General features: G+C 44.6%; 1 protein-coding gene across 2 annotated transcripts in view; it reads left to right on the top strand.

The window, feature by feature from the left end:
• Positions 1-26131, top strand: part of Afg3l2 (AFG3 like matrix AAA peptidase subunit 2) — a 138911-nt gene extending 112780 nt beyond the window's left edge. For both annotated transcript variants that reach the window (XM_050193342.2, XM_050193343.2), the window contains exons 15-17: positions 2911-3030; positions 16712-16906; positions 25588-26131. In XM_050193342.2, coding sequence (XP_050049299.1) covers positions 2911-3030; positions 16712-16906; positions 25588-25833 — 561 coding nt within the window. In that variant the 3' untranslated portion in view covers positions 25834-26131. The remainder of the gene's footprint in view (positions 1-2910; positions 3031-16711; positions 16907-25587) is intronic.
• The last annotated feature ends 1175 nt before the right edge of the window (positions 26132-27306 follow it).

Here is a 27306-nt window from a genome sequence, read left to right on the forward strand (position 1 = left end):
CATTTTTGGACTGGTTCGCACCGCCGTATATTTATGTAATTGACCCTCAAAGGGTTAAGGCTTGTTGTGAGAGGCCAATGTATGGTGACTTATGTAATTAGGGCTCCAATACTCTCCTCTGTTGGTGTGTTGCGGAGCAGATTAAATGCCACTGGTCATAACAGCTCCACATGGGCCTGATGGAATTTAAGCGGTCAACTTTGTAAGAAAACTATCAAACGTCAGCATATATGACATGTGTTGTCTGACATTGGAGTGCAGAACATGTGGGGTCTCATTGCTCTTGGCAACAAAGGAAACAACATCACAGTAGTGCAAAGACAAAAGCTCATTTATTGTATCTTCTTACACAAGAATTCCAGCTACTCGCACTACATACAAGGACTAGTTCCTTGATGTAACACGTTGAGGACTTGAAGTTTGAGTCATCAAGACTATACGTGTAGTGCGCACCGATGGGCGCACCACTGGTGGTGGCCTTGTGCAGAACACACGGGAGAGGAGCTAGCCGCGCGCCGTAGTTTGTTGTGTCATTGATAGTACTTCTCTGTCTCATTCATGTTTTCATAGAAAATAGGCAACACCCTTCGCATGTGTGGGGTGGCCAAAGCTTCCGAGGAATGACGAAGAAGAATTGTTGCAGGGGGGGTGCCGGTGATACGGTTCTAATCATTCCCCGCAAAGCCTCATCAGCGGGAGCAACGGTAGCAATGGATCATCGCTTCGGCGAGAAAGTTCTTGTTCTCATCCTTTCCTTTGTCGCGTCGGCATTTTTTTACACTCGATCATAGTTAGACGCGTGAGCGTCGAAGTTCGTCTGCAGTGCAGCATGTGGTTTAAAGGCATTTCGCTAAAGTTTGGAATGCCGTTTGCCGCTTCTTTACCGCGTTGCGCTAGCTAGGCAGCACGACTGCATGAGCGCATTGTGTTGTATGTTAAAGCTACTGAAGTTTGCAATAACTGAAATTGTTGGTTTTATGTGGCCTGCTAAATCCTCGCACCAGCTGTCGCGCACTTCACGTTTTTACATCTATTTTATGCGTGGCTTTGCACATGTTTAACTTTTGCTAGTTGCTTCATGCATAACTCTTGTTGATCCTTTCGAGCTGCGAGGATTTCACCCTGCGTCGTTTGTAAAGGGTATGAATCACGCTGTGTCTTATCGGAATGATACCAAGCAAGTACTTCTTTAACAGCTGTATTCTTTTCGCCCAAGGGCATCTTAGATATTGTGGTTTTTTGGGAAATGTGTTTAGAAAATAGGTAGTGCAGAGCGAGAATTGCTAATAGTTGCTGCATATGGTATTTTTGTTCAATTTTTCACTGAAATGTTCGCGTCACATTTGCGAAGTCACCACACCTCGATGTTGTCTGAGCAGACTTAACTCGCCGAGTGATTTGTTTGTTTCACAACGTAGTCCCTTTTTGCATGTGAATTTTGTACTCAACTGAATTCTTTCTTATTATGCTTACGCCGCAGAGGACTAAACCCAGCCTTGCCGCCAGCGCTCATGTACTGGCGCTGCTCTGCCTTTAAATACATCATGTGGCACCTCTCTCTAGTAACATTTAAAAAAAAAATACCGAAAAATTAGTCAGGCTTTAGCTTTGTAAGTATCCAAGCAGCTCCCTTGGTGAATTTAACATTGCAAATACTGCAGTGGGAACAGCAGTTCATCGGCATATGCAGCAGAATTTCATCAGCGGTACAGTGCTAACACGCGCTTTTATTAACCCGTGCGTTTGGTGACTTCGTTGACTAGTGTACGTGTTTCCATCAATAAATTCACAATGACTCTTCTTGAGGTGACTTTGACTGCACTTACTTGGTGATGTCACATGCATTCATTGGCAGAAAGACCACTGTGGCATGTGCAGAAACCATGCGGATTTGTTTGATCTAAGTCTGCAATAACGACGAGTGCTTATTACTGAGGTACTGAAGCAGCATTACAGCAAGGGTACAATTACAAAAGAAACTATCGAGACATCGCATTACCCAACAAAATTTTATCGGCTAGTTAACGTGAGTTCCACTTCATGTAAATGGGGTTCATGGCGTTTTTCTGCGGGACGCACCTGGCACGTATGTGGACTATGTTGTCGCAAACACCAGTAACATCGTGTTCATATCCTCTCACACGAGGTCAGCGTTTTCCCTTCAGCTGTCACCGCAGAAGGAGCAGTCTGGCACCCGAACAAAGGAGAAATCGCAGCCGCGAACTTCAACCATCCTTGCTGCAAAGGGTTGTAGTCTGCTACTGCTGCCGCGTGTGCTGTTGGAAGTGCCCGTAGGTGGCTCTTAGTGGCGCCTCTATAGGCAGTGCACTAGGCATATACAGAGCATGTAATGTTCGCCCATGCTGGACACTGATGGTTAAGTTGTTTGCGAGTGCAGTCTCGTGAACAGAGGTTCGAGCGATCATATGCACTCATAACAGTGAAATCTCAATATAATGAATCTCATGGGACCACCGAAAATCATTGCTAGTTTTAAATATTGTATCGAAATAATGCAAATTGGTGTTAAAAAGTAAATTCAACAAAAGGAATTGCCTACACCAGTATACTATACTTCCGGAAGGACATGCGACAGGGAAACATTTAAGTAGAACACCAAAGTGAAATAACTCAGTGTGATGTCATGCTGTGATGCATGTCACAAAAGTGGCAAGAACTCTGTCCTAAAAGCATAAGAGCCAAAACTACACCGATGTAACGTGAAATGGAGATGGCAGAAATGAAAGTGAGTTAGGCCTAAAACCACACATGATAGGAGTCAGATCACATGCTTATGTGAAGAAGTCATAGTCATTCAAGTGTACTGTCTCATTTATTTATTGTCTCGTATTTATTGAACTGAAGAATGAGGTTGTTTTGTTCAACATATTCTTTTATCTGTATTTGCAGCTTCTAGACAGGATGTGTATGACCTTGGGAGGCAGAGTTTCTGAGCAAATATTCTTTGAAAAGATCACGACTGGTGCTCAGGATGACCTAAAGAAAGTCACTCAAAATGCATATGCGCAGGTATGTATTGACAATGTAGCAGCTGCTTCTGTATATCACTTTAATAAGGCATTTCCCTTGAAAATTGGGCTTGAATTACAGCACCGCTACATTGTGACATTACAAACTTTGCAATAGCCTTGCATATTTGAGTCTATAATTTGCACGAAAACTCAAAGGAAGTTGCATGGTTTTGAATGTGATGTAGTCCTGTTTTTTTTTTTAGTAAGCAGTTATCTAGGTTTTCAGGGGTGCTGCGGTGGCGTAGAGGTGGAGCATCCGCCTCTCGTGCAAGAGGACCATAACTTGAATCCCGGTGCCGCACAATTTTTCACCAGATAAAAAAAAAATATATATATAGAAACATCCGCGTGTTGATAAAATTGCATAAACAGGCCTGGAGTGCGGCCTGATCCTGGTGACCGGAACCGGTAACGCGCTCCCTCACCAGAGCAGGATTGGCCACCCTGCTGCAGTACTTGGCCACAACCTCCTATAGGAATACAACAATCAAACCCCGGCCCTCAGTCCCCAGCAGCTGCGAAGCAACTGACCACGGTGGCGGTCAGACCTGTGACGCAGTAGAGGGTGCTAAGAATCTCTGGGTCTGGACAGGCTGCCATGGGAATCTGAACCTGGCAACGTTTAACGCCAGAACGTTATCTAGTGAGGCGAGCCTAGCAGTGTTATTGGCGGAATTAGCGGGCAGTAAATGGGATATAATAGGGCTCAGTGAGGTTAGGAGGACAAAAGAAGCATATACAGTGCTAAAATGCGGGCACATTCTGTGCTACCGGGGCTTAGCGGAGAGACGAGAACTGGGAGTCAGATTCCTGATTAATAAGGATATAGCTGCTAATAAACATGAATTCTTTAGCATTAACAAGAGGGTGGTAGGTCTTGTTGTGAAACTTAATAAGAGGTACAAATTGAAGGTCGTACAGGTCTGCGCCCCTGCATCCAGTCATGATGATCAGGAAGTTGAAAGGTTCTATGAAGACGTGGAATCGGCGATAAGTAAAGTCAAAACAAAATACACCATACTGATGGGCGACTTAAATGCCAGGGTAGGCAAGAAGCAGGCTACAGACAAGTCAGTGGGGGAATATGGCATAGGCTCTAGGAATAGCAGGGGAGAGTTATTAGTAGAGTTTGCAGAACAGAATAATATGCAGTTAATGAATACTTTCTTCTGCAAGCGGGATAGACGAAAGTGAACGTGGAGGAGCCCGAATGGCGACACTAGAAATGAAATAGACTTCATACTCTGCGCTAACCCTGGCATTATACACGATGTGGACGTGCTCGGCAAGGTGCGCTGCAGTGACCATAGGATAGTAAGAACTCGAATTAGCCTAGACTTCAGGAGGGAACGGAAGAAACTGGTACATAAGAAGCCGATCGATGAGTTAGCCATAAGAGGGAAAATAGAGGAATTCCGGATCAAGCTACAGAACAGATATTCGGCTTTAACTCTACAAGAGGACCTTAGTGTTGGAGCAATGAACGACAATCTTGTGGGCATCATTAAGGAGTATGCAATGGAAGTTGGCGGTAACTTTGTTAGACAGGATACCAGTAAGCTATCGCAGGAGACGAAAGATCTGATTAAGAAATGCCAATGTTTGAAAGCCTCTAACTCTACAGCTAGAATAGAACTGGCAGAACTTTCCAAGTTAATCAACGAGCGTAAGACAGCTGACATAAGGAAGTATAATATGGATAGAATTGAACATGCTCTCAGGAACGGAGGAAGCCTAAAAGCAGTGAAGAAACTAGGAATAGGCAAGAATCAGATGTATGCGTTAAGAGACAAATCGGGCAATATCACTACTAATATGGATGAAATAGTTCAAGTGGCTGATGAGTTCTATAGAGATTTATACAGTACCAGTGGCACCCATGACGATAATGGAAGAGGGAATAGTCTAGAGGAATTTGACATCCTACAAGTAATGCCGGAAGAAGTAAAGAAAGCCTTGGGAGGTATGCAAAGGGGGAAGGCAGCTGGGGAGGATCAGGTAACAGCAGATTTGTTGAAGGATGGTGGGCAGATTGTTCTAGAAAAACTGGCCACCCTGTATACGCAATGCCTCATGACCTCGAGCGTATCGGAATCTTGGAAGAACGCCAACATAATCTTAATCCATAAGAAAGGGGACGCCAAAGACTTGAAAAATGATAGACTGATCAGCTTACTGTCCGTTGCCTACAAAGTATTTACTAAGGTAATCGCAAATAGAATCAGGAACACCTTCGACTTCTGTCAATCAAAGGACCAGGCAGGATTTCGTAAAGGCTACTTAACAATAGACCATATTCACACTATCAATCAGGTGATAGAGAAATGTGCGGAATATAACCAACCCTTATATATAGCTTTCATTGATTACGAGAGAGCGTTTGATTCAGTTGAAGCCTCAGCAGTCATGCAGGCATTACGGAATCAGGGTCTAGACGACCCGTATATAAAAATACTGAAAGATATCTATAGCGGCTCCACAGCCACCGTAGTCCTCCATAAAGAAAGCAACAAAATCCCAATAAAGAAGGGCGTCTGGCAGGGAGATACAATCTCTCCAATGCCATTCACAGCGTGTTTACAGGAGGTATTCAGAGACCTGGATTGGGAAGAATAGGGGATAAGAGTTAACGAAGAATACCTTAGTAACTTGTGTTTCGCTGATGATATTGCCTTGCTTAGTAACTCAGGGGACGAACTGCGATGCATGCTCACTGACCTGGAGAGGCAAAGCAGAAGGGTGGGTCTAAAAATTAATCTGCAGAAAACTAAAGTAATGTTTAACAGTCTTGGAAGAGAACAGCAGTTTACGATAGGTAGTGAGGCACCGGAAGTGGTAAGGGAATGCATCTACTTAGGGCAGGTAGTGACCGCAGATCCGGATCATGAGACTGAAATAATCGGAAGAATAAGAATGGGCTGGGGTGCGTTTGGCAGGCATTTTCAGATCATGAACAGCAGGTTGCCATTATCCCTCAAGAGAAAAGTGTATAACAGCTGTGTCTTATCAGTACTCACCTATGGGGCAGAAACCTGGAGCCTTACGAAAAGGGTTCTACTTAAATTGAGGACGACGCAATGAGCTATGGAAAGAAGAATGATGGGTGTAACATTAAGGGATAAAAAAAGAGCAGATAGGGTGAGGGAACAAACGCGAGTTAATGACATCTTAGTTGAAATCAAGAAAAAGAAATGGGCATGGGCAGGACATGTAATGAGTAGGAAGATAACCGATGGTCATTAAGGGTTACGGACTGGATTCCAAGAGAAGGAAAGCGTAGCAGGGGGTGGCAGTAAGTTAGGTGGGCAGATGAGATTAAGAAGTTTGCAGGGACAACATGGCCACAATTAGCACATGTCCGGGGTAGTTGGAGAAGTATGGGAAAGTCCTTTGCCCTGCAGTGGGCATTGCCAGACTGATGATGATCACGACTTAGGTTTGTCCAGCCATTGCCACTACTTGTGATGTTCGGGGTAGCTGATGCTGAAATTTTAAGGTGCTGCTGCCAGTAATTTTTAGTGTTTGTGTCAACTTCTGGTTTTACCCTCTGCTGTTCTTAAAAGAGACCTATTTGGTATTCTGTAAATATGGCCTAACAGCATGGCTCAGTCCTTGTTATGCAGAAAGAAGGGGAGCCACCTGTAAGGTGCTGTGCATGATCATATGGGTTTGATCCTTGCCATTAGCTTACAATCTTTCATCATTTCAATTTGCTTCAGTTTGTCAGTGTTCTTGAACCTAATTTTCCTTGTCATGTGAAAGACTACAGTGAAAATAACGTAACCCAAATATTGTTTTAACCCTTTACTGCACATTTTTTTGTTTCCTCAAAATATCTTTCATGGAGTTGTAGGGAAGGATAACAGTACCTGTACTCCATGGAAACTAACTTTAGCAAATTTCTGTGGTTTAAATTTGCAGAAAAAGGGTATGTTGCATATTTGCAACAACGTGCAAATAAAGAAGTTGAAGGTGAAAGATAGAGTTAGTGCGATTCATATTCAGATGTTTATTTGCACGTGACAATCATTGGTGCACCTATGATATAGTGTGGGACAAAAAGAAGCAATTGCACTTCCTTGTGCACCACAGGTGGTTCCCACACTTCGTGCACTACGTCGTGCAGATTACCGTGCAGCCAGGAAACAATGCAGTGTTTTCGCGTTATTGTAAAAATTTAGAACCCAGAAGCACAAACGTAAGGCTGTGCCCGTGACGACACGTGCAGCAGCGTGCGGATGCACAGCATCTTTCTGAAAAAAAAAAATTAGACCTGAAAGCATTTTGCAGACATATCGAATAGAAAAGGATTTACACTCGTGGTTGTCGTCACTCCTGGAAAGGTCGCTGCGTTCACTATCAGGAGGAATTGCTCGGCCATAAAAACGTTTGGGAGCCATTTCACTTTTCTGAAGAAAATAAACCATGTACATGTTGTTGCATTTGCGCAACATAGCAACGTTCCGTCGCCAGGAACAAACTATTCCGATATAACAATGTTTTCTTGAATCTACAGAGTCAGGAGGATGTGGAGCTTAGCGTAAGAATTTTTGGGGGGCTTTTTTATATGGAGAAATACATTTACAATTGGCAAAACTTATCCGTATCACTGCTCGCGGGCGCGCGCAGCCTCCGCCACGTTTGTTGTGGTAGAAAATGCGAAAGATGAGCACAGCTTGCAGCACAAGGCGACTCGTTTTTTAGGCGAATGTTGCGGAAATGCAACAATGTGTACAGGCAGCTCTAAATGGACTTTGCTTCTGTGTTTAATGCCGTTCATCGGAATGTTGCATAAATGCAACAAGGTGCAGTAAATGGTTAAAGCTTGATGTATTTCCTGCCCTGGATTTTCAAGCTTTGGAACAAAGCAAAATCCACGCATCTTGGCCAACAGAGATAATTGCCTTCCCTGATTAACAGAACTGTGCAGTCTGGGAACGTGCACATATTCAAGAGAGTAGCATTTGATTGACTGGTTGTATAGTCAATCTGGAAGGTTGGCTAATCATTTATTTGTTGAATTCTTTGTCTGTAGGAAACTTAAATTTCTGAATGTTTTGATGGTACTGCATCACACTTTGTTTCATAAAACCTGATAAAATACTTGCCTTCTTTTATGAGTTTATTGTATAATTTCCCATCTTAAGAGCTTGTGTACGATTGCCATAATGAGACCAATAATTTTAGATTTTGTTTGAATTTAATGCAAAATGTTTAGCTAACAAGGGTGCAAAAGCTGTATGAGAAAGGAAAAAAATTTTTGTGTATTTCAGCAAATTTTGTGTCTTGTTTTTGGCTGTCTGGCTGTAGTATTGGGTGTTTGTGTTTTTGGCTGTAGTATTTTTTAAATTTTAAGGTTTGCAGGACTGTGATTAGGTGGAATGGAACATTGTGGTTGTATGAAGCAAGTTTAATGTGTTTATAGCTTTATGGTAGTTTTTTTTATTAATGTACCCTAAGGGTGCAAGAGCAGATATTACATGCACATTGTTACGCGTGGCTCGGTCATTGTAACGCGTGGCAGAGTTAGGCCAGAGAACTGGTGCTCGTTCACTGGCCACGTATTGGTACTCATCAGTTAAGCTTCCAAAAGTACTGTAGTTATAAAGAGGCCATGAAACACTTTTTGAACACAGTAAGAAAACGTTGCTGATCTGTAGAGGCTCTGGTGAGCATGTAAGCCAAATATTATTTTACTGCATACAGCAGGAAATTTACAATCTCATGAAAAAAAACTTGCTTGCTTGCTCTTGGCCTTTGCAAGGTCGTCATTGCAAGCAGCGAAGCTCACCAACAACTGTTGGCTGATTTTGTGATTGCAAGAATCTCGGTAATACTGTTATTGCTAATTTTGAGGTAAGTAAATGAAAAATACGTCTGTGATCTAAAAAAGAAAAAAGAAAAAGCATTTCATCTTTGCACTGCTGGTCTACACATGACAGTTCTGTGTAGCTGTGTGCGTTTTGAGATAGCAGCGGTGTGCTGCGTAGTGTGAATGCTGTCGCTGTCATGGGGTGCTGTGATGAGTTCTCTTGCCAGTGAGAAGCTCAAATTTTGGGCGGAGCCTTGCCTTCTTGCCACCTCGCCTGTGTAGCTTCCAGCGCGCTACTGGAGACGAAAGGAGTCAGCAAACAGCTCATCGGTGCAGTAGCTATGTATAGCTCCGCATATACTTAACGGATTTGAAAAATTATTGCGGCAGGAGATTCGTAAGGTTATGATCTTTAATAGTGAGGCCATTTTATGATTAGTTAGAGAAGTGTTTTATGGCCCCTTTAAGCCAAAGTGCTGTTCACTTTTTCAAAATATTCCTTCAATGCCTTCTTTTGAAGTAAGGGGATGTTAAAGTTTATTCTTGGCTTTCTTGTCGCACATTTTAGTCATATACAGTGAACCTTTGTTAAACTGTAGTTGGCCGGAGCTTGGAAGAAGTACATACTAAACGGTAGTACTGTTTAACCGAAATAGCATGAGATCGCCCGCTTACCTGTCGAAAACGGAACTCAGAAAGAATGCGATGAAAGGGGAAAAAACATGCAGTATTTATTCACTTCGCGCGACAAAAGTGTTATTTTCGTTTGATGCCATGGCGGCCTAGCACGACGACAGCCGCCTCAAACTTACTTGAAGCTGCGTGCCAGCTTTTCAGCTAGCTTTTCAGCCAGCGCCCTCTTCTCGGCAAACACTCGCATGGCAGATTCCTCATTGGCGTTACGTATTCTCTGTGCACGCGCGCAGTAGTGCGGCAGAAGTCCCGGGGCGCCTTTTTCATTGCCGGGTGCCGGAGTTTGGAATAGAGTTACGCTATCGCACCCCTGTTCTCGTCGTGACAATTGCATTTATGAGGCTGACGTAACGCGCAGCTTCTACCACTGTCGGGCCTGAATCGCCCGTGCTGTCGCTTTTCGTGTCGTCCTCATCACTGTCGCTAGTCGACACTTCGGCAACAACAGAGGCAACGATGGCGAAAAGTCGAACCTCGTAGCCGACATCTCTTCGCGGTCGCAGCAGCGCTGCTGACCAACTTCGCATTCCAAATGCCACACACCGTAGTCAACAGCAGATCCCTGTCGCGTGCCAGCGCCGACTTTTTCGTGTCACGTTCGATAGAATGGACGATGTCAAATTTTTCTTCTATGCTGAGCACCCGGCATCTTTTTTATCAGAGCTTCGGCATGACGCGAGTCCTCGCTAGCATGACACCACAACGCTCTCTGGTACGGCGTTGAAATGATGTTGATGTTAATGTGGCTTCACGTGCAAATGCACACGGCATTTGGAGGCCGTTGTTTCGATCTCTGAGGCTTGTTGTTCTGCCGGGCCGCCCGATGAAGACTACACACTGCCGTGTTTGCTCGACGAAAAGTGGAAACGCTACGTTTTAACCGATGCGTGCACAATAAGCTGGTACGGTTTATGCGGATACAAAACACATTTTGTTCAATGGCTGCTGAGTCGGGGATTTGACTTTACTACTTTTAAAACGAAACTACTGTTTAAGCGGGTACGGTTTAACGAGGTTTTACTGTATCTTGCCCCATGTTACACTGGGCCAGTAAAATAAACATATGTTTGGAAGATTGCCCAGTAGGGAAAGGGTTAAAAGGGTTGAGACATCAAATTTTGAGGCTATAAAAAGTCTGTTGTAGGCTGCTTCCGTATGTGAGGACACCCACAACGAGGTATTGGACGCTGCAAACATTTCAAAATAATTTTAATTCAGCTCCAAAAGGTCATTAAAAGCTCCTTCTCGTGGTTGAGACCCATCGCTAGCGCGGCAGTTATGAAATCACAGTGGAGGAACGAAAATATTGACGTCATAGCACAGTAGCACAAAAACGTGACATATGATGAGTAGCGATGAAATTCCAATTACGGAGCCTGCTGAGCCGAGTGACCGAGCATAGCCTCCAGTATGACCGAGCTACAGGCATGTAGAAATCCTTTCTTAATGCAAAGAAGGGGTAAGGCGTGCAGACACGGACACAAGAGGAGAGTGGACAACAAATGGGCAACGCGAACACCTCACGGTGGCCCGCGAACGGCAAACTGCGTGTGGCGAGTTGCCGTGCCGGTAACGTGGACGGCCCTACTTCGAGTGTAACATTAGCCGGCCGGCTCCGAAAGGAACCAGGATATGCGGCGTTCGTGTTGTCCACTTCTCTCCTCTTGCGTCCGTGTCTGAACGCCTTGCCCCTTCTTTGCATTATGAATCCTTACCAACTAGCTCAGCTTCCTGTCATTCTAAAAATCCTTTCTCTATGCTACAGGCTTCTGGAACATTGTAACTGAGCTAATCCTGGCACTTAAGCCCTGGCTAACCCCTGGCTAACCGAGACATGCACAGCGCTGTCATGGAGAGCAGTTGATGTACATCTGCCAGTCGCATAGTTCAGCAGCTCGGAGCGGTCTCTCGTTCGCATGGCGTTTCTCAACGTGTAAAGGCCCGACCACGTTACCGGCACAGAAATCGCCACAAGCCGTTGAGCATTGACATTGAGCACTAGGATGAATATGTGGTACACAGCCTAAGTTGGGATGCACATTGGCTTGTTCAGGATCTGTGCAATTGGCTAAGGTTCATACATCACAACAAGAGTGAGGATGGCCGCTGCCATTCTTGTTTACAAAAACAGCAAAGTGCCGGAAGCTATTGCAGCACCGGAACCGGAACCGTGTATCTGCCATCTTGTTTTTCAATTGGCCATTTTAAGGGGACACTAAAGGCAAATATTAAGTCAAGCTAAAGTGATGGATTAGTGCTTGAGAATCTCTAAGGCGTTAATATTATCGAGAACAGAGCCTTAATAATAGAGAAATTGAGGTAAATGCAGGATATGATTAGAGACTCCCCCGGGACAATCAAGCATTTGCCCGATGACGAAAGCACTCCTCAGTTAAATTCTGTCACTAGTGCTCAACCACTCCTTGCACAAAACATCCTTGTATTGTAAGACGAAATAAAATGCTAAATGTCCAGTTCTATTTCATTTTTAGACAAAAGAACTAATTGAAATTACCTTTGACAACAATGCGGGCGTTCGAACGGTTTCGTTTTCTCTCGACTCAGTGCTGCCTGCGTTTTTGCATTTCAGTAGTTATTGTGTAGTGCTGCACCGGTTTTGCTGGCTCGCGAAACTTGCACAAGCTGCACGTAGCAGAGAATCCAACTACCACGTGATGTCGCGGGATGTGCGAACGGTCTACGCCACTTGGCCAAAAAGCAGCTGCAGCGGCGAATCCGCCGCTCTGACTTTATCTGTCTTGGCTCGGTACAGCCGTCTATCGGGCACTGCAGCAAAGGGTGGTGATGGCGTATGCAACGTCACCACTCCCCGGTTGAGTGGCAGGAGATTTGAATTTTGCAAAAGGTATTCGGACCCTTCAGATGCAACTCTCGTAAACTAAGTCTTTTCTTGGCATGAAACAAATGTTGCAAGGTTTCTGGAATGGTATTTAAACAGTCCATGTCGACTTAGTATTAGCCTTTAGTGTCCCTTTTTATTGCACGGCCATAGGGGTTCTCTGGCATTGCCACTCCCAGTTTATTTCGTAGGAAATAAACTAGGAGGGAGCACTATGTCAAGCAGCCAGCTTTAGCAAGCCAACCTTCTGTGAAACCATTCCCTTTGCTTTTCCCCTTGAAATGTCGATCCAGCATGTGACCTCCGAGACGGAGCATAAGACGACCGACAATGTTTGGTTCACGGTAGTTTTTAATCGATGCGCACTTCTGCTGCTCTGCCGTGGCTCTTCCTGCAGAGCGGAGCACTAAAACCTACTGCACGCTCTGACGTGTTGATCACGTGTTGGGCTGACTCATTTGGCTTCTGTCGGGTTGTGCAATGCTCCCTCCTAATTCTTTCCTTCCTGCGTGGTTGAAGTTGACCGGTGGTGGGCAGTGAAAACGAGGAAGTCAATGTCCCACCAATGTGGACTTGTTTATAGTACTAAATTGTGGTCTCTGCATGAGCTGCCACTCCTTTGCCTGTGATTGAGAACTGAAGGTGGTCATCCAAAAATATGTCTCCTGATTCAAGCATACTGGTTTCAGTACTGCCGAGCAGGCCTGAAATGAGGATTTGGCAACACCAGATGGAGATTTGCCTCAAGGTGCCCATATTCTTGGTCACTTTAGAAAATCGATCACTTTAGAAAAATTTTGAGAAAGTGATTGTATCCCCAGTAGTAATCGAGAATACTGCCCCGTGGAAGTGCTACCATCAGTGATCGGCGCATGGGATGTACTTTGTGCTGTCAGCAATGTGGCTCTCAATAGCCTCAAGCAAGGCTTACCAAACTAGGCTAACAGAATTTTAAGTCAGTTTTCATTTTTCAGCACATTCCCTGTCTGCTCTGTCTCATTTCGCAGCATCAAAATTCTCATGAAAGTTAATTTTTTCGCTGTTGATTTTTTGTTTTCTATATTGATTTTCTTATTGCGAGTTTTAGCTTTGCTACATTTATGAACAGTTGAAATTCTTGTTCTCATGGCAGCCCACATAATTCTATTAATTCGATCATGACAGCACTACCCGCCGTGGTTGCTCAGTGGCTATGGTGTTGGGCTGCTGAGCACGAGGTCGCGGGATCGAATCCCGGCCACGGCGGCCGCATTTCGATGGGGGCGAAATGCGAAAACACCCGTGTGCTTAGATTTAGGTGCACGTTAAAGAACCCCAGGTGGTCAAAATTTCCGGAGTCCTCCACTACGGCGTGCCTATAATCAGAAAGTGGTTTTGGCACGTAAAACCCCAAATATTATTATTATTGATCATGACAGCACTGGCGAAATGGGTTGGATTAAACGAGAGGCTGAAAAAACACCAAAATACACTAGTGATTCAGTTAGAAGCATTTACCCTGATTCTAACACATCTCCGAATTGAATGCACACCCATCTTTTACGGGTTCGAAGTAGAAGACTAACATAAAAGGGACATTGAAGCTGCTAAACAAAACTGAAATCTAACGTGCACCTGATTTTTTTAGCAAGAAAGATGTAGTTGCCTCCAATTCTGGCAACAAGAAAAAGACTAAACCACCAAGCTTATCCTTCACAGAAAGAAAAGTTATTTACTTAATGTACGTTGTCATCACTCTCAGACACCACTTTTATCGCTTTCTTTGAAGAGCCCCAACATGTCTTCCTTCGTACGGTCCATAGCACGTTTGATATTCTGCATATATGCTATACTACACTACAATTGCAAACAATATGGTGTCCCATGCCTAGATTAACCACTTTGTTAGTTTGTCCTGTGACGCCCATAATTCTCCATAACTCGAAAAACGTGATGCGACTTGTTGCCACTAGCTTAAAGGGCCCCTCACCAGGCCTTATAGCAAATTTTGGTTGTGCTCTGGAAGTTGTTAAGTGTCCTGCCGCAAAAATTTTTCGAGTCTGTTCATTAATAGCAGAGATAGAAATATTTCAGTGCCGCAAACCCATGATTTCAGCAGGTGGGCTCCACTGCCAAGCAAGACGCTCTCTCCACTCGCCCCATCTAGCCTATGCAAGCGAAATTCCTTCTCTGCGTTCTCCCATACCGGACCTCGAGGATCGCGCGACACATACGTCACAGGCCCCGCCTTCTTTTATTTTTTTTTGCTCCTCGTTTTTTTTCTTTTTTCGGCGCTATGCATTTCTGTCGACGGCGTCATGCGCGAGCTGTTGTCTCGTTCGCGCAGCGCACGATTTTGCGCGCTGTGCACAAGGAAGCATGACTAGCGGTATAATTCAGTCCTACATGAATACTGAGGCGGAAATAGCGGATCGCAGAGCGTGATCACGCACTGGAACACAGTCATGGCGGCCGCATTTCGATGGGGGTGAAATGCGAAAACACTCATGTACTTAGATTTAGGTGCACATTAAAGAACCCCAGGTGGTCAATATTTCCGGAGTCCTCCACTACGGCGTGCCTCATAATCAGAAAGTGGTTTTGGCACGTTAAACACCATAAAAAAACACACACACACACACGCACGCACGCACGCACGCACGCACACGCACACACACACACACACACACACACACACACACACACACACACACACACACACACACACACACACACACAAACACACACACACACACACACACACACACACACACACACAGAGAGAGAGAGAGAGAGAGAGAGAGAGAGAGAGAGAGAGAGAGAGAGAGAGAGAGAGTAGAAAATGGCATAGTTTCGGTACCTGCGCACGTGACCGCACGACCGTGGGAACAAACAGACGAAGCGGAAGTACATCTCTCTTGCTTCGGTGCGAGGTAAAACGAAAAACACGCGGACATTCCGTTTATGTGTGTCATTATTTCTCTAAACTTCAATTTGTGAATTCAAGCAACAGATTGCACAGATAACAGATGTCCTGAATAATTCTTTAAGTCACGTGTCACCACGACCGACGTTGCACTGCGGACATGATTACGTCACCGTCTGGCTTGGAGCACGGCGGCCGCGAGTGTAGAGGGAAATGGCGTTCGGATTGAAATTTCAGATCTTTCCGCAGCGCGTAGCGATGTAATACTTTGCAGACAACCCGCCGTGGTTGCTCAGTGGCTATGGTGTTGGGCTGCTGAGCACGAGGTCGCGGGATCGAATCCCGGCCACCGTGGCCGCATTTCGATGGGGGCGAAATGCGACAACACCCGTGTGCTTAGATTTAGGTGCCCGTTAAAGAGCCCCAGGTGGTCGAAATTTCCGGAGTCTTCCACTACGGCGTGCCTCATAATCAGAAAGTGGTTTTGGCACGTAAAACCCCATAATTTAATTTTTTTTTTAACTTTGCAGACACAATTGTCATCGCGCAATGTATGCTCTGCGCTTGTCAGCTCAAAATGGTCAGACCTGGTGAGGGGCCCTTTAACGTGTAAAATAATTGTAGTTAAATTGTGCTTTTGTAATAAGACTGAAAGCGTCGCATCCTCATGGTCGTGCCATACAAGATTTTTCTGTCGCTATCCATTGTCGCCATCTTGTGATAATGGCGAGCTAGTCAAGTCATCAGATTATCGCGCTGACTTGACCAACTCTGACAATAGGCTGTTGTGAATAAGGTTTTGGTTTCGTATCGAATTGCACTGCCCAAGCAGTTTCCAGAGGAATTCCTTTGGAAAAAAAAGGGCACGCATTAGAATTAGGTAAATACTGTAATAATTTATTTTGAGCAACTGTTTTTGCTTAAAAATCTTCCTGTGCCAGGTCAAAAATAGGCATTTTCAACTGGAGATGACGTGTGCTCAATGCAATCACTGTACCTTAAGCACCACTCAGATGGACGCTGCTGCTATTGAAGTCACCACTGCTGTCACTATAAGGGTCAGGCCACGTACGTGCATGATGAACAGCCAAGTTCGGATTATCTGGTAAAGACTAACTTCAGAATTGAAATAACGAACGTTTGGTCTCCTAGAAATGTATGGGCAACAGCCAGGACCTTCGGTTGGGATTGAATTAACCTTAAAATCTAATTAACTGAAGTCTACTGTACCAGCCTGTATGCTTTATTTTTAGGTTTACTTATTCAACTTCATTGCATTTCATTTTGTTGTGCTATCTTGTTTATTGAGTCCTATTCCTTGTGATGAATTCTTATGACATCTCCTTTTGTTATGCTGTCTTGTTCATTGAGTCCTATTCATTGTGATGACTTTTTTTTTTTTTTTGCAGGTGGTACAATTTGGAATGAATGAAAAAGTGGGCAACCTGAGCTTTGACATGCCTCAACCTGGTGACATGGTGCTGGACAAGCCATACAGTGAAGAAACAGCACAGATGATTGACTCTGAGGTGCGCAAGATGGTGCAGAAGGCCTATGACCGTACTATGGCATTGCTGCTGGAGCATAAAGCAGACATCGAGAAGGTAGGCCTTCATCCTTGAGAGTTGAGAAGCTCAGGCAGCTCTGTTGGTGATGTTTGGCTTGGCTTTTTGAGTATGGAGTACCACATTTGTTTGATTATAAGGCGGTCATGATTAAAAGATGAGGGTGCCTGTTGGGGGACCCCAAAATAAGAACTTAAGTATGCACCCTAATATAAGGTGATATAAAGTAGCCGATGGATTATTCACGCTTGGTGGGGATTGCCTGAAATACTTAATTACTAACACAAGCAAAATGCAAAATGGCCACCATGAAATAGGAGGGTAGGGAGCTTCAACATGTGGAGGCGTGGAGAGGGTTGGGTTCCCTACTAGAAGATAAAGAAACTGGATTGGCGAGAACTTTCGCTTCAGGTGCGACTTTATGGAAGTGTGCGCCGCCATGCCATGAAGCCACACCTCAAAGAAAAATTTGCATATAACTCGTACTCTGTCTTTAAGGTTACATTTTTTCTAATTCTTGCTGCAGGTTATATGTGCAAAAATATGTTACTGCCTCACCCGCCAAATTGTTACAATTTGTGGTACCATTTAAAATCCGGATTGCCGGAAATGTGGCGCTGCTGCCGCCATATTACCGTATTTACATGATTGTAAGTCTACCTATTTTTTTTTTAATGTGAAAATCTGAAGGGGGGGGGGGGGGGGGTCGACTTACAATTGAAACCGAAACATGGCACCGCCAAAAAAGCGAGACCAACGAGATATCAGGGGAGCTACAACGTAGTTACAATTTTATGTTTGCTCTATGGCCCTACCCGTAGTTTTTGCTATCCCATGCGTTTGTTCGCTTTCCAAAAGGGTTTGTCAAAATTTTTTAGAGTTTTGCAGCGCACAACACTCATTGGGGGGCTGTCGATAGTTGATGGAAGTGCCGCTGTTCCATTCACGGCGGCACCCCCAGAACGGCGGCACTTGTAGGGAGTATCGATAGTTCATGGAAGAGCAGACACCGTTCACGTTTCTCTTTCCCTGTAGCTCTTAGTTTGACGCGTTCGACTCTACTGCTGGCTATGTGCTACTTCCATGCTTCCTCAGCGGTCATGTGTGCTCCAGGCCTCCTAAACATTCGGCGCTCGTTCACAGCAGCGTTAAAGAGGGCTGCCATCCTTTATGCCGAAGAAACAAATCGCTGCGCTGCGGGCTGCAAGTTCGATGTTTCTGAACGGGTGGTGCGAGAGTGGCGACTGCAGCGAAACAAAACTTTCACCTGTGACGGCAAGTGAAGAATTTTCCACAGGCCGAAGTCAGGACGCCTTCCGGAGGTGTAGGCCAAGCTTGCGGCATACGTCGCTGATATATGTGATTGGTCCCTGCCAGTGGACATTGTCATGAAACAAGCCCGGATCTTCGCCACTTAAGGACCTGCTCTGTCGCGAGTACAATGAGTGGCTGGCGGCAGACCACAAACTTACGCCAACTGGACCTGTCAAAAAAGGCTCCTTGACGGCTGTGTGTGGTTGGGTGCATTCGGCGTGGGCTGCTGTTACAAGATGTTATGGTGCGGTTGTTTGCCAAATGTGGAATTTCGCTGGGCGACGACGCGCTGTGGGACCGTAGCAGCGATGACGATGGCAGCACTAGCGAGGACGATGGCAGCACTAGTGAAGACGAGTAGTTCAGTGACCATGCCAGCTGCTAATAAATTTTCTATGGAATGCGCCCTTGGGTATGCTCTCTTTTTATTTTCCCCTGTCACACGCGATACGGTGGGTTACAATCATGTAAATACGGTAACTCTTTCCCTACCGCGCCCATTGGGCATCGTTAGCCTGCTATCGATGGTTCAAAATGCTGCTTTCAAGACCTTCTGCATCACTCATAGACACACTGCATCACCGGATGTGAAGGAGAAGAACTATATTTTTGTTTCCTAAGCCGTTAGCATTTTCCCCGCTTGGCGGTGATTTTGAACACGCTCCAAAGTTTCGCAGTTGTCGCAGTGGAAAGCAAAAATGGGCGCCTCCGGAAGTGGTGCGCGAGCGCTTAGAAATATCGACAGATCTTGTGATTTCGCAGCGTCTGCGACTGATTTTATGAATGGATCAAGCAGCGTTGAGTCTGAGGATGCTGCCTTTTCGTCGGACTTTGACTCTGAGAGAGACGACTACGCAAACCAGCCCGGTTATTTTGGCTGTTGGCATCGGCCCGTCTTCGCTGTTGTTTGAAGTGCTTGAGAGCCTGCTAAGATGGAGACCTATAGAAACTGCAAGAAATGCCTCAACAACAGGAAAACTGAGCAGAAAACAAGAGTTTATTGCAAGACATACAATGTTCCGCTATGTTTTGCATAGAGGAAATGCTTTACCACATGGCACACTCTACTGTAGTGCTTGCAGTTAAATTTTTATAGTGGAAGATCTGTTCAATGAAAAATTTTGATTTTTTTCGGAGATAGTGCCTATTAGACGGCAATACATTTTGTATATCTCATAATTTTTGTTACATTTTTTCTTAGTAGATACAAGCGTGTTTTCACAAGCTTTGTTGAATTTTATCCCACAATCTTGATTCTGGCATTACAGTCGGTGACCAATAATCCAGAGCCCACAGGGAACGTAAATGAGTCCTAACTATTGAATGTCCGAAATAGTGAATGTATCCAAAAAATATAATTTCATTTACATTTGAAGGCTCCTGCGCAAGGAAGAAGTGGTCGATTCATTGCTACACGTACTTCCGCTTACGTGCAACCAAGTTCACCTGTATTTCTGCCAATTTTATGTTGTCTCTGAACGCCGATGCAAGGACTGCGAAGGCTCCAGTCAGATCTGCATATGAAGGCTCCGGAGCACATGGCACGTCACTATTGTCCGTGTTAAAGTCGCAGTTTGGCGGTGGGAGAACTTGCTCAATTGTTTCGTCATCGTTCAGTTCGGCACATGACGAAACCACGCTGTTGATGTCTGCAATGTCTTCAAATCTAACGGTGGCAGGAATCAGCACACCGCAGCCTAGCAGGTCATCAATGATGTCCGCATTTGAGCTTGTTGGGCTAGGCGGCAGTTCAGGCTCTTCAGTTGCGGAGCCGAGCTTGTTCAGACTGCGAGGGCACCATTGGTGCCATTTGGCACGGACTGTCGATAACTTCACGACAAAGACTTCTTGGAGGCACTAGAACGCTGTCTGAAATGCATACTAAACAAACAAGCACAGATTGGCGGAATGCTGTCCTGAAGGCAAATTCAACAAACAAGAGCTGACCATGTGCGGTCATGCCGGAATGCGTAATGTGATGATCACGATTTTGATGCAACCTCATAATTCAGGCAAAGCTTCCAAGATGGGCATTGGCAGTTAAATCTCTGAGCCACAGTGCTGCGACCAAGGCAAGGCTTCAGGGATTACCATTTAACGTGTAACAGAGTTTCATATTACTATAACTAGAGGGAAATCTGGCGCTGCGATCATTCAACCATCATGAGAATGATGGGAAGTACAGGCTACGAATTGGTATTTTGTTGACTGGCGAACTAGTCTGCAGGTATTTTTTGGCAGTTTTGGTTTCGCTCCAAGCGCAATTGCTATAACCCCCAGTAGGAAAGTGCGACGCAAAGCTCTCTGCCTTTGTTCTGTTGCTCGAAGTGGCGATAGCACTTTGGGCCAGCGGCTGGGCCGGTGTTTGTGTCGTGGTGTAGTGTCGAAGCTATGGCGAGAAAGCGAGAGCATCGTAAACGTTGAAAGAACGTGTTTTGACCGTTTTGGCCTTGGTTTTCTAAGTGTGTTAGGTTGGCGCTGTAGCGTTACATACTTCATGAAACTTCAGAAGAGCAAAAGGAAGGCACTACTGATACAAGACACAGACAGTTGTACTTCCAGGGGCTTGACAATCAAATTTTATTGAGGGCTTCATTACTCATTGCTTGTTTATGTGCTCATTGAAATATGTGTTTTAGGACTTTGAAACACGAACTTACTTGTGGTAGGAAAGGTTGCTGCTTCGTGGCTGTAGTCTAGTGTTGCAAAATGGGTTAGTGCAAAGACACGCTGTAACACTTTGGAAGCAGTACGTCAACATAAAATAAAATTAAGCATACTTGTAGGAGGCCTCAAGCATCCCTGCTAGCAGTGCAGCAGATCTTTAAAAGTATTTGAAGACTTTCAGCAATCGTGACAGCCGACGCAGCCTTTCGAAAGAGCGAGAGAGTTCGCAAGTGCCCGTCGTCTACGAGAAAAGTCTCGCATTTGCAGCGAGCAGGCGTCATAGCAGACGACACTTTTAGCATTCCTCTCAAAGGTGCAACACTTTCTCGCAATACAAACGTTTATTTCAATAAATACTTCATGAGTATTTTTATATAAGTACATGCACAGTTGTTATTGCTGTTGTAAAAATAAATAAATCATTATTCTCTGGCGCTAAATCGGGAACAGAATTGCAGAAGAATGCATACCCTGGTGTGCTCTGGTGGCAAACCGTGCTTCAATCTCAGTCATGCAAAGCTTATGTAATGTGTTGTGCATTATATAAGATACTGCAGAAATAAAATTACATTTTATGCGATAATATTTGAGTATAGCTTTGTTTACTGCGCCGCAAGCAAACTCCACTAGTCTAAAGACCGAAGTCAATCCGAAGCCTGTGCTTCCCATCATTTCCATGTAGGTTGAGGCAACGCTTAGGAGAGCCCCCATAGGCACTAGCACCACATTTCCCTCTAAGGTATTTATTTAGAAACTCTATGGTGTGTAATCTCGAAGGCCATACTTTATGTCTCATATCTCTGAGGCCATACTTGATGACTCTTCGAGGTTGCCAGAGAAGATAATGGTGGCAGAGTTGGCATACACCACAACCACGGACGGAGTTCGGATAGTCGAGTGTAGAACTGGCGGCTGTCCGAAATATTGGTCGTCTTTACACATTAAGTCTAAGGGGCCATTGGCAGTGCCGCGAAGCTGTCCGAATTACCAAGCATGTCCGGATTATCGATGTCTGATTTATCGGTTGGCGACTGTATATATCTTTCTTAATGACATTCTGATTATGACACATGAAAAGTGCATTCATACTGCTTTTTGTTTATGTATTACATAAAATATTCAGTGCAGTAGTTCCTTCTGAAAAAAAAAAAAAAAAGGGCGTAACCTACAATATACACCCATGTTCCCCATGGTAGGGAATGAGTTAAAACAGTTACTGAATCTATCAGCCTCAAATATAAAGCGGGGGGTGACTTTGAGGCAAAGTATCCTCAGAAAAAAACCTCGCCTTATATTTGAATAAATACGGTATATCAATGTTGAGCCCCATAGTGTGGAGACAGCATTGATGTGTGGTATTAAGTAGTATATGTCGTAAGCATTTTTTGCAGGCAGTGTGCAAGACAGGTCGGATCACCATACATGTCATTAGCGGAGTATTTTGTGGTAACTACATAATGCGCTTGATCTTTGTGCATAGAGTGTGTGTGCCGGTCATAGTTTTAAAGCTTCACACAGATGCTCTTATGCTCATTAATCCTTTGTGGACAAGAGTGTTGCGTACAGGCAACACACCACAAAAATCTTTTTTTCTTGTGAGCTTTGGTTTTTACTACGGAGTTCTTGCCTAAATGTCTTCAGCCAACACTGAATACAGTCGAACCCACTTATAACAATACCGGTTTTAACAATATATTGGTTATAACAATGAGAGGCTGCTCCACCGCCAATTTTTGTGTTTCGTATGGTGAACTAACCTGCTTACTACAATGCCCCCATGCCGCATTATCGGTTATAATGATGGAAGTCTGGCTGCTGGGTGTCTGCCAAAAGATAATGAAATGTAGAATCCTCTAAAAGAAAAAAGAAATTCCAGCTGCTGAATGATTGTCCGCCAACCCATTGGTCACCGTGCGCTCATTTTCCAGCCTTCTCTGCATCACCAGCCTTGTGCGCCTCTCTCCTGTCGCCCTTCCACCCCTCCAAACAGGAATGGGTTGCGCCCATAGCTCTACACCGTGATACCCTCCGAATCATGAATGGATTGCACCAACTGTGCTGACAGTGCTGCACTGTGTGGCTGCGCTGCTCCCAGATTGCTCGTTGGCCCCTCATTCTGCGCAGTTCTGCCAACGGTTAAAGTCACTCGGGCTCATCTTTGTTGGTTGCATCGAAGTCGTTTCTGGCCATGTGGTTTCTCAGCCTCGTTTGACTTGCCGCCGAAATGCAAGATGGCTGATATGCCCGCTGATCATTGGCAATGCATGACATTGCCGGTGAAAAGAAAGCGTACTGCTATAGATTTGCAAACGAAGTGCTTCTAACCTATGAGGCAATTGTTGTGAACATGCTTGCCTGACGGCAGCGATGACAGGGTAGGGAAGGCTGTCTTAATGTTGTCCTCACAGGGTGCCCTGCTTCAGTCCCTCCGGGGCTTTGTTTTAGTGAGGGACCTTCCGCTGCACTAAGTGGAGCAAGGGATGCCTAGGAGGATGTTGGAAAGCTTCTCATAAAAAAGCAAGCCTGACGGACATGGGGCTTTGCTCGTGCAAGCGAGTGAGAAGTACGTGGTGAGATTTTTGTGGCGATCTCACCCCAGTGTTTCTTCTGGATTTCTCAAGCTGACAGGCTGCCGCGGCAACCTTCTCCCATTTTTTAAAAGACCCCTTTTGGGGCCACTAAAGCGATGCCTCGGTGGAGCTCGCATTTCACTTGCTGTCCGTGACCCCTCTTTGCAGTTGTTATAGTAGTGCCATTCTTGAATCCCGACAGCCGTGGCTTGTTACATGTGATCGGAGCGCACTGGAAGTAGAGTGAACACAGTCAGCAGACGGATGGAAGAAGGTGGTAGGGAGGGGCACTGGCCTCCCCGCCATTATAATTTTCTCACAACAGCTCTGCCATCCCCCTATTTTAACGTTTTTTCATACGACCCGGTTATAACAATGAACAGTTATAACAATGGAATTTTCATGGTGCTTGAATATTGTTATAAGTAGGTTTGACTGTAATAGACAGAAAGTGTCATTTGTTGGATTAGAGCAGGAGCAGAAGATTAGGAAGAAGAAAGAATTTTCAAATAATTTCTTATGTTTTAGATGCCAAAACCATGATATGCTTATCAGGCACGCTTTAGTGGAGGACTCCGGATTAATTTTGGCCTCCTCAGGTGTGCACCCAATGCACGGTACACAGGCATTTCCGTAAGGAAGAAGTTTGGCACACGACTTGCTTTCTTTTGAAAACATGGTCAGAGGAGAAAGGCCAATTCAAAATCTTTGGTTGCAGTGGTATCACAGAGGTGATGTAGCAGAAATGCATTGTACACCTCTGTTTCACATCTGACAAGAACTGTCTGTACAAGTTTCACAGGAAGCCATAGATGGCTTGGGGTGAAGCTCGCTTCAAGTTTTCTGCCTGGTGTTGCCCACAGGCAACAAACCTATTGCCTCAAAAGCTTCTGCAATAAATTTTTTTCTTTTGCTTCTGTTATCTTGTTCTCAGTGTACTTTGCACATTTCGATGACTGATAAACTTTACTTCAGGTGTTTTTATGTCTCTTCCTTAAACGGTTCAAGTGCATGTTTGCAAAATTCCAATGTCAATACTATTTGGTATTCACCACACTCCTACTAAAAAGGGCTTAGTTTTAGTAGCGTAGTCACCAGTTTACTTTGGGTAATAATCGTCCTTTCTTCTGGCCAATTGCCAATCGTGGCAGCCATCGCCAGTGCGGCCAGCAAAATCCTTTCTTCTAACGAGCACAAATGTGGTTGCTTTTCCCCCCAATCAAACGTGATCTGATGCAGACGCACCTTTTGCCTACTTGTTTTTGGTGTGACAGCGAAGTCGTTTTGTCCATGTGCATGGGAGAGGAGATCGCCCCCATGACACATCCCCCTTCGGACCTCCACTAGCCCTTGATTAGCTTTCATATTCAAGCTTTCCCTTCCATCCATGTTGCTCTTTCTGAGCCCACCTCTTGAAACTTTCTGTTCCCTGAAAAAGAAGGGAGGGAGGTGGGGGGGGGCGTTGGGTTCGTCATAAAATTTCGAGTGGAGGGGGTTTCCACTCCCCAAACCCCTTCCTGGCTATGCCAATGCTTGGCTTGACTGGTATATGACCAAAGCAGTTGCACAGGAAAGCACGAAAGCACATAGCTATTATGTACTATTGCAGAAATAACTCAAGTTCACCAAGTGCGAACCGCATGAGCATTAGCTTTATAAACAAAAAGATTTATTTCTTATAGCTAGTGCTGCACTTGTCTGCTTCCCATCAGTGCCGGTGTAAAATCGCTAGCATGCTCACCTTTTACTGTTTCCGGCCATACTGCATAAACACAATGGCGACGACAGATGGAAAAATCTTTATAAAAATTCTCACAAGGTTTTCCGCATTACCATTGCAGGATTGGTCACTTCGACCTGTAAGCTTTCTCTTGCAATAAAAAAAAAGGTCCCATAAAAATTGGTTGTCGTAATTTCTTACATCACAAACTGGCCTCATTCAGTTTTGTTACCTCAAGAATTTGACTGCTTCTGTGAATTGCATCCATCACATTGCCCCTTTTTATAACCTTTCTGTTGAAAACTAATTGACTGTTTATTATTTTTATTGGTCCAGCTATGTGGTTATTCTTGTAAGTGAAACCCCCTGTCACAACAAGTATTGTATGTACTTGTCAAGCTTGTTGGAGTGGATGCTACAGCTGAACTGCTTACACTCTCTCTTTGCAGATTGCAAAGCGTCTTCTAGAGAAGGAAATCTTGAGCAGAGATGACATGATTGAATTGCTAGGCAAAAGACCCTTCCCAGAAAAGTCAACGTATGAGGAATTTGTTGAAGGCACTGGCTCTTTTGAAGAAGATACCACGTTACCTAAGGGCCTTGAGTCATGGAACAAAGGACCTGATGAGGACACTAAGTCGAGCAAGCCATCCTCCCCAGATAAAGACCAGAAACAACAATCTGCTAGTTCTTGACTTTGTCACTTTCATTTTTGGTGCTGTTCATTGTCCTTACTCCACTTTCTTTGTGTGTTAGGCTGGCAAGATTTAAAATATGCCCAGTGGTGACCATTTTCTGGGTCATGGGTTTTTGTTTGATAGAATGTACAGAGTTAAATTTTTTCATGTGGAGGAGCGTGTCATCACAAAGTAAAAAAAGGCATGCTGAAGTGCTTACTATTTGTGAACGAATAGCATGTCAGCAGCGCATCGTTACATTGTGTGCATGTTAGTGTGGTCTGTTGAATTAAGTAACAATAAATTGTTTCTTTTATTTTCATGTGTTCATCATAATTGTTTTGCCTTGGGAAACGGCAGAGGGTGCAGTTGTTTAATCCTTTATATGTTCACTATTTAGTAGTTTTGCATGATAAAAAACAAGAACATTGCCCTTGCCCATCAAACAGTTGGTTTGTTGACACCTTTCCAATTACAGGGATGTATTTTGTGCTTAGTAATCATCCGGACTCAGACTCACCAAAATTCTACTCAGCCAGGTGCACTCAGACTCACTCAGCAAAATTTCTTTCAGACTGGCTTACTCGGACTCGGACTCGCCAGAATTCTACTCAGCAAGGCTCACTCGGACTAAGACTAGCTAATATTCTACTCAGCTGGGCTCACTTGGACTTAGACTGACCAAAAGTCTACTCGGCCAGGCTCACTCGGACTAAGACTCACCAGAATTCTATTCAGCCTGGCTCACTCAGACTCTGACTCATCTGAGTTATACTCAGCCAGGCTCACTCAGACTTGCCAATATTCTACTCAGCCGGGCTCACTCGGACTCGGACTCATGAGAATTATACTCAGCTGTGCTCACTCAGACTCACCAATATTCTCCTCAGCCAGGCTCACTCAAAGTTACTCACCAAGATCAGATTAAACCAGGTTCACTCATACTCACCAAAGACTGACAGACTTGCACTCACTCAGGCTCTCTTGGATTCCCACAATTACAGACACAATCATACTAATGGAATCGTGGGATCCGACATTAAATCTAATGGTATCGCCAACTTACTCATTCGACTTGGAATTCGCAGGCTTATTACCCGTGAATTACCAGCTCACTAAAAGGATTACTGATGCAGAGCAATATCATAGCTTGTTTCAAAGTTGCATTCACAGTCACGTCTACAAGCCTGCACTGCCATGCACTCACACTCTCTTCTGCTCACACTCGCACATACTCGTTTACGCTCATAACGATGTGCATTCAAAGTAACAGGCGTTTACTGGCAATCAAAGCAGGGTGTAAAACCGAAAAAAGAATGCCGGTTTGGTTCAGGTTCAACACGCTCCGATTTCTTTCTGGTTCAGTTCTGGTTCCTACGGGGAAAAAGAAAAGTATATAAGTTCGCAAACCGGTTCAGTGTAGTCTACTATATCTAGCCTCATGGCGAGACATTGCCCAGCGTTAATGACTTGTCCGTGTGGCACACACGC

The sequence above is a fragment of the Dermacentor andersoni genome, chromosome 1 (genome assembly GCF_023375885.2).
Source record: "Dermacentor andersoni chromosome 1, qqDerAnde1_hic_scaffold, whole genome shotgun sequence".
In the NCBI taxonomy this organism is placed as follows: domain Eukaryota; kingdom Metazoa; phylum Arthropoda; class Arachnida; order Ixodida; family Ixodidae; genus Dermacentor; species Dermacentor andersoni.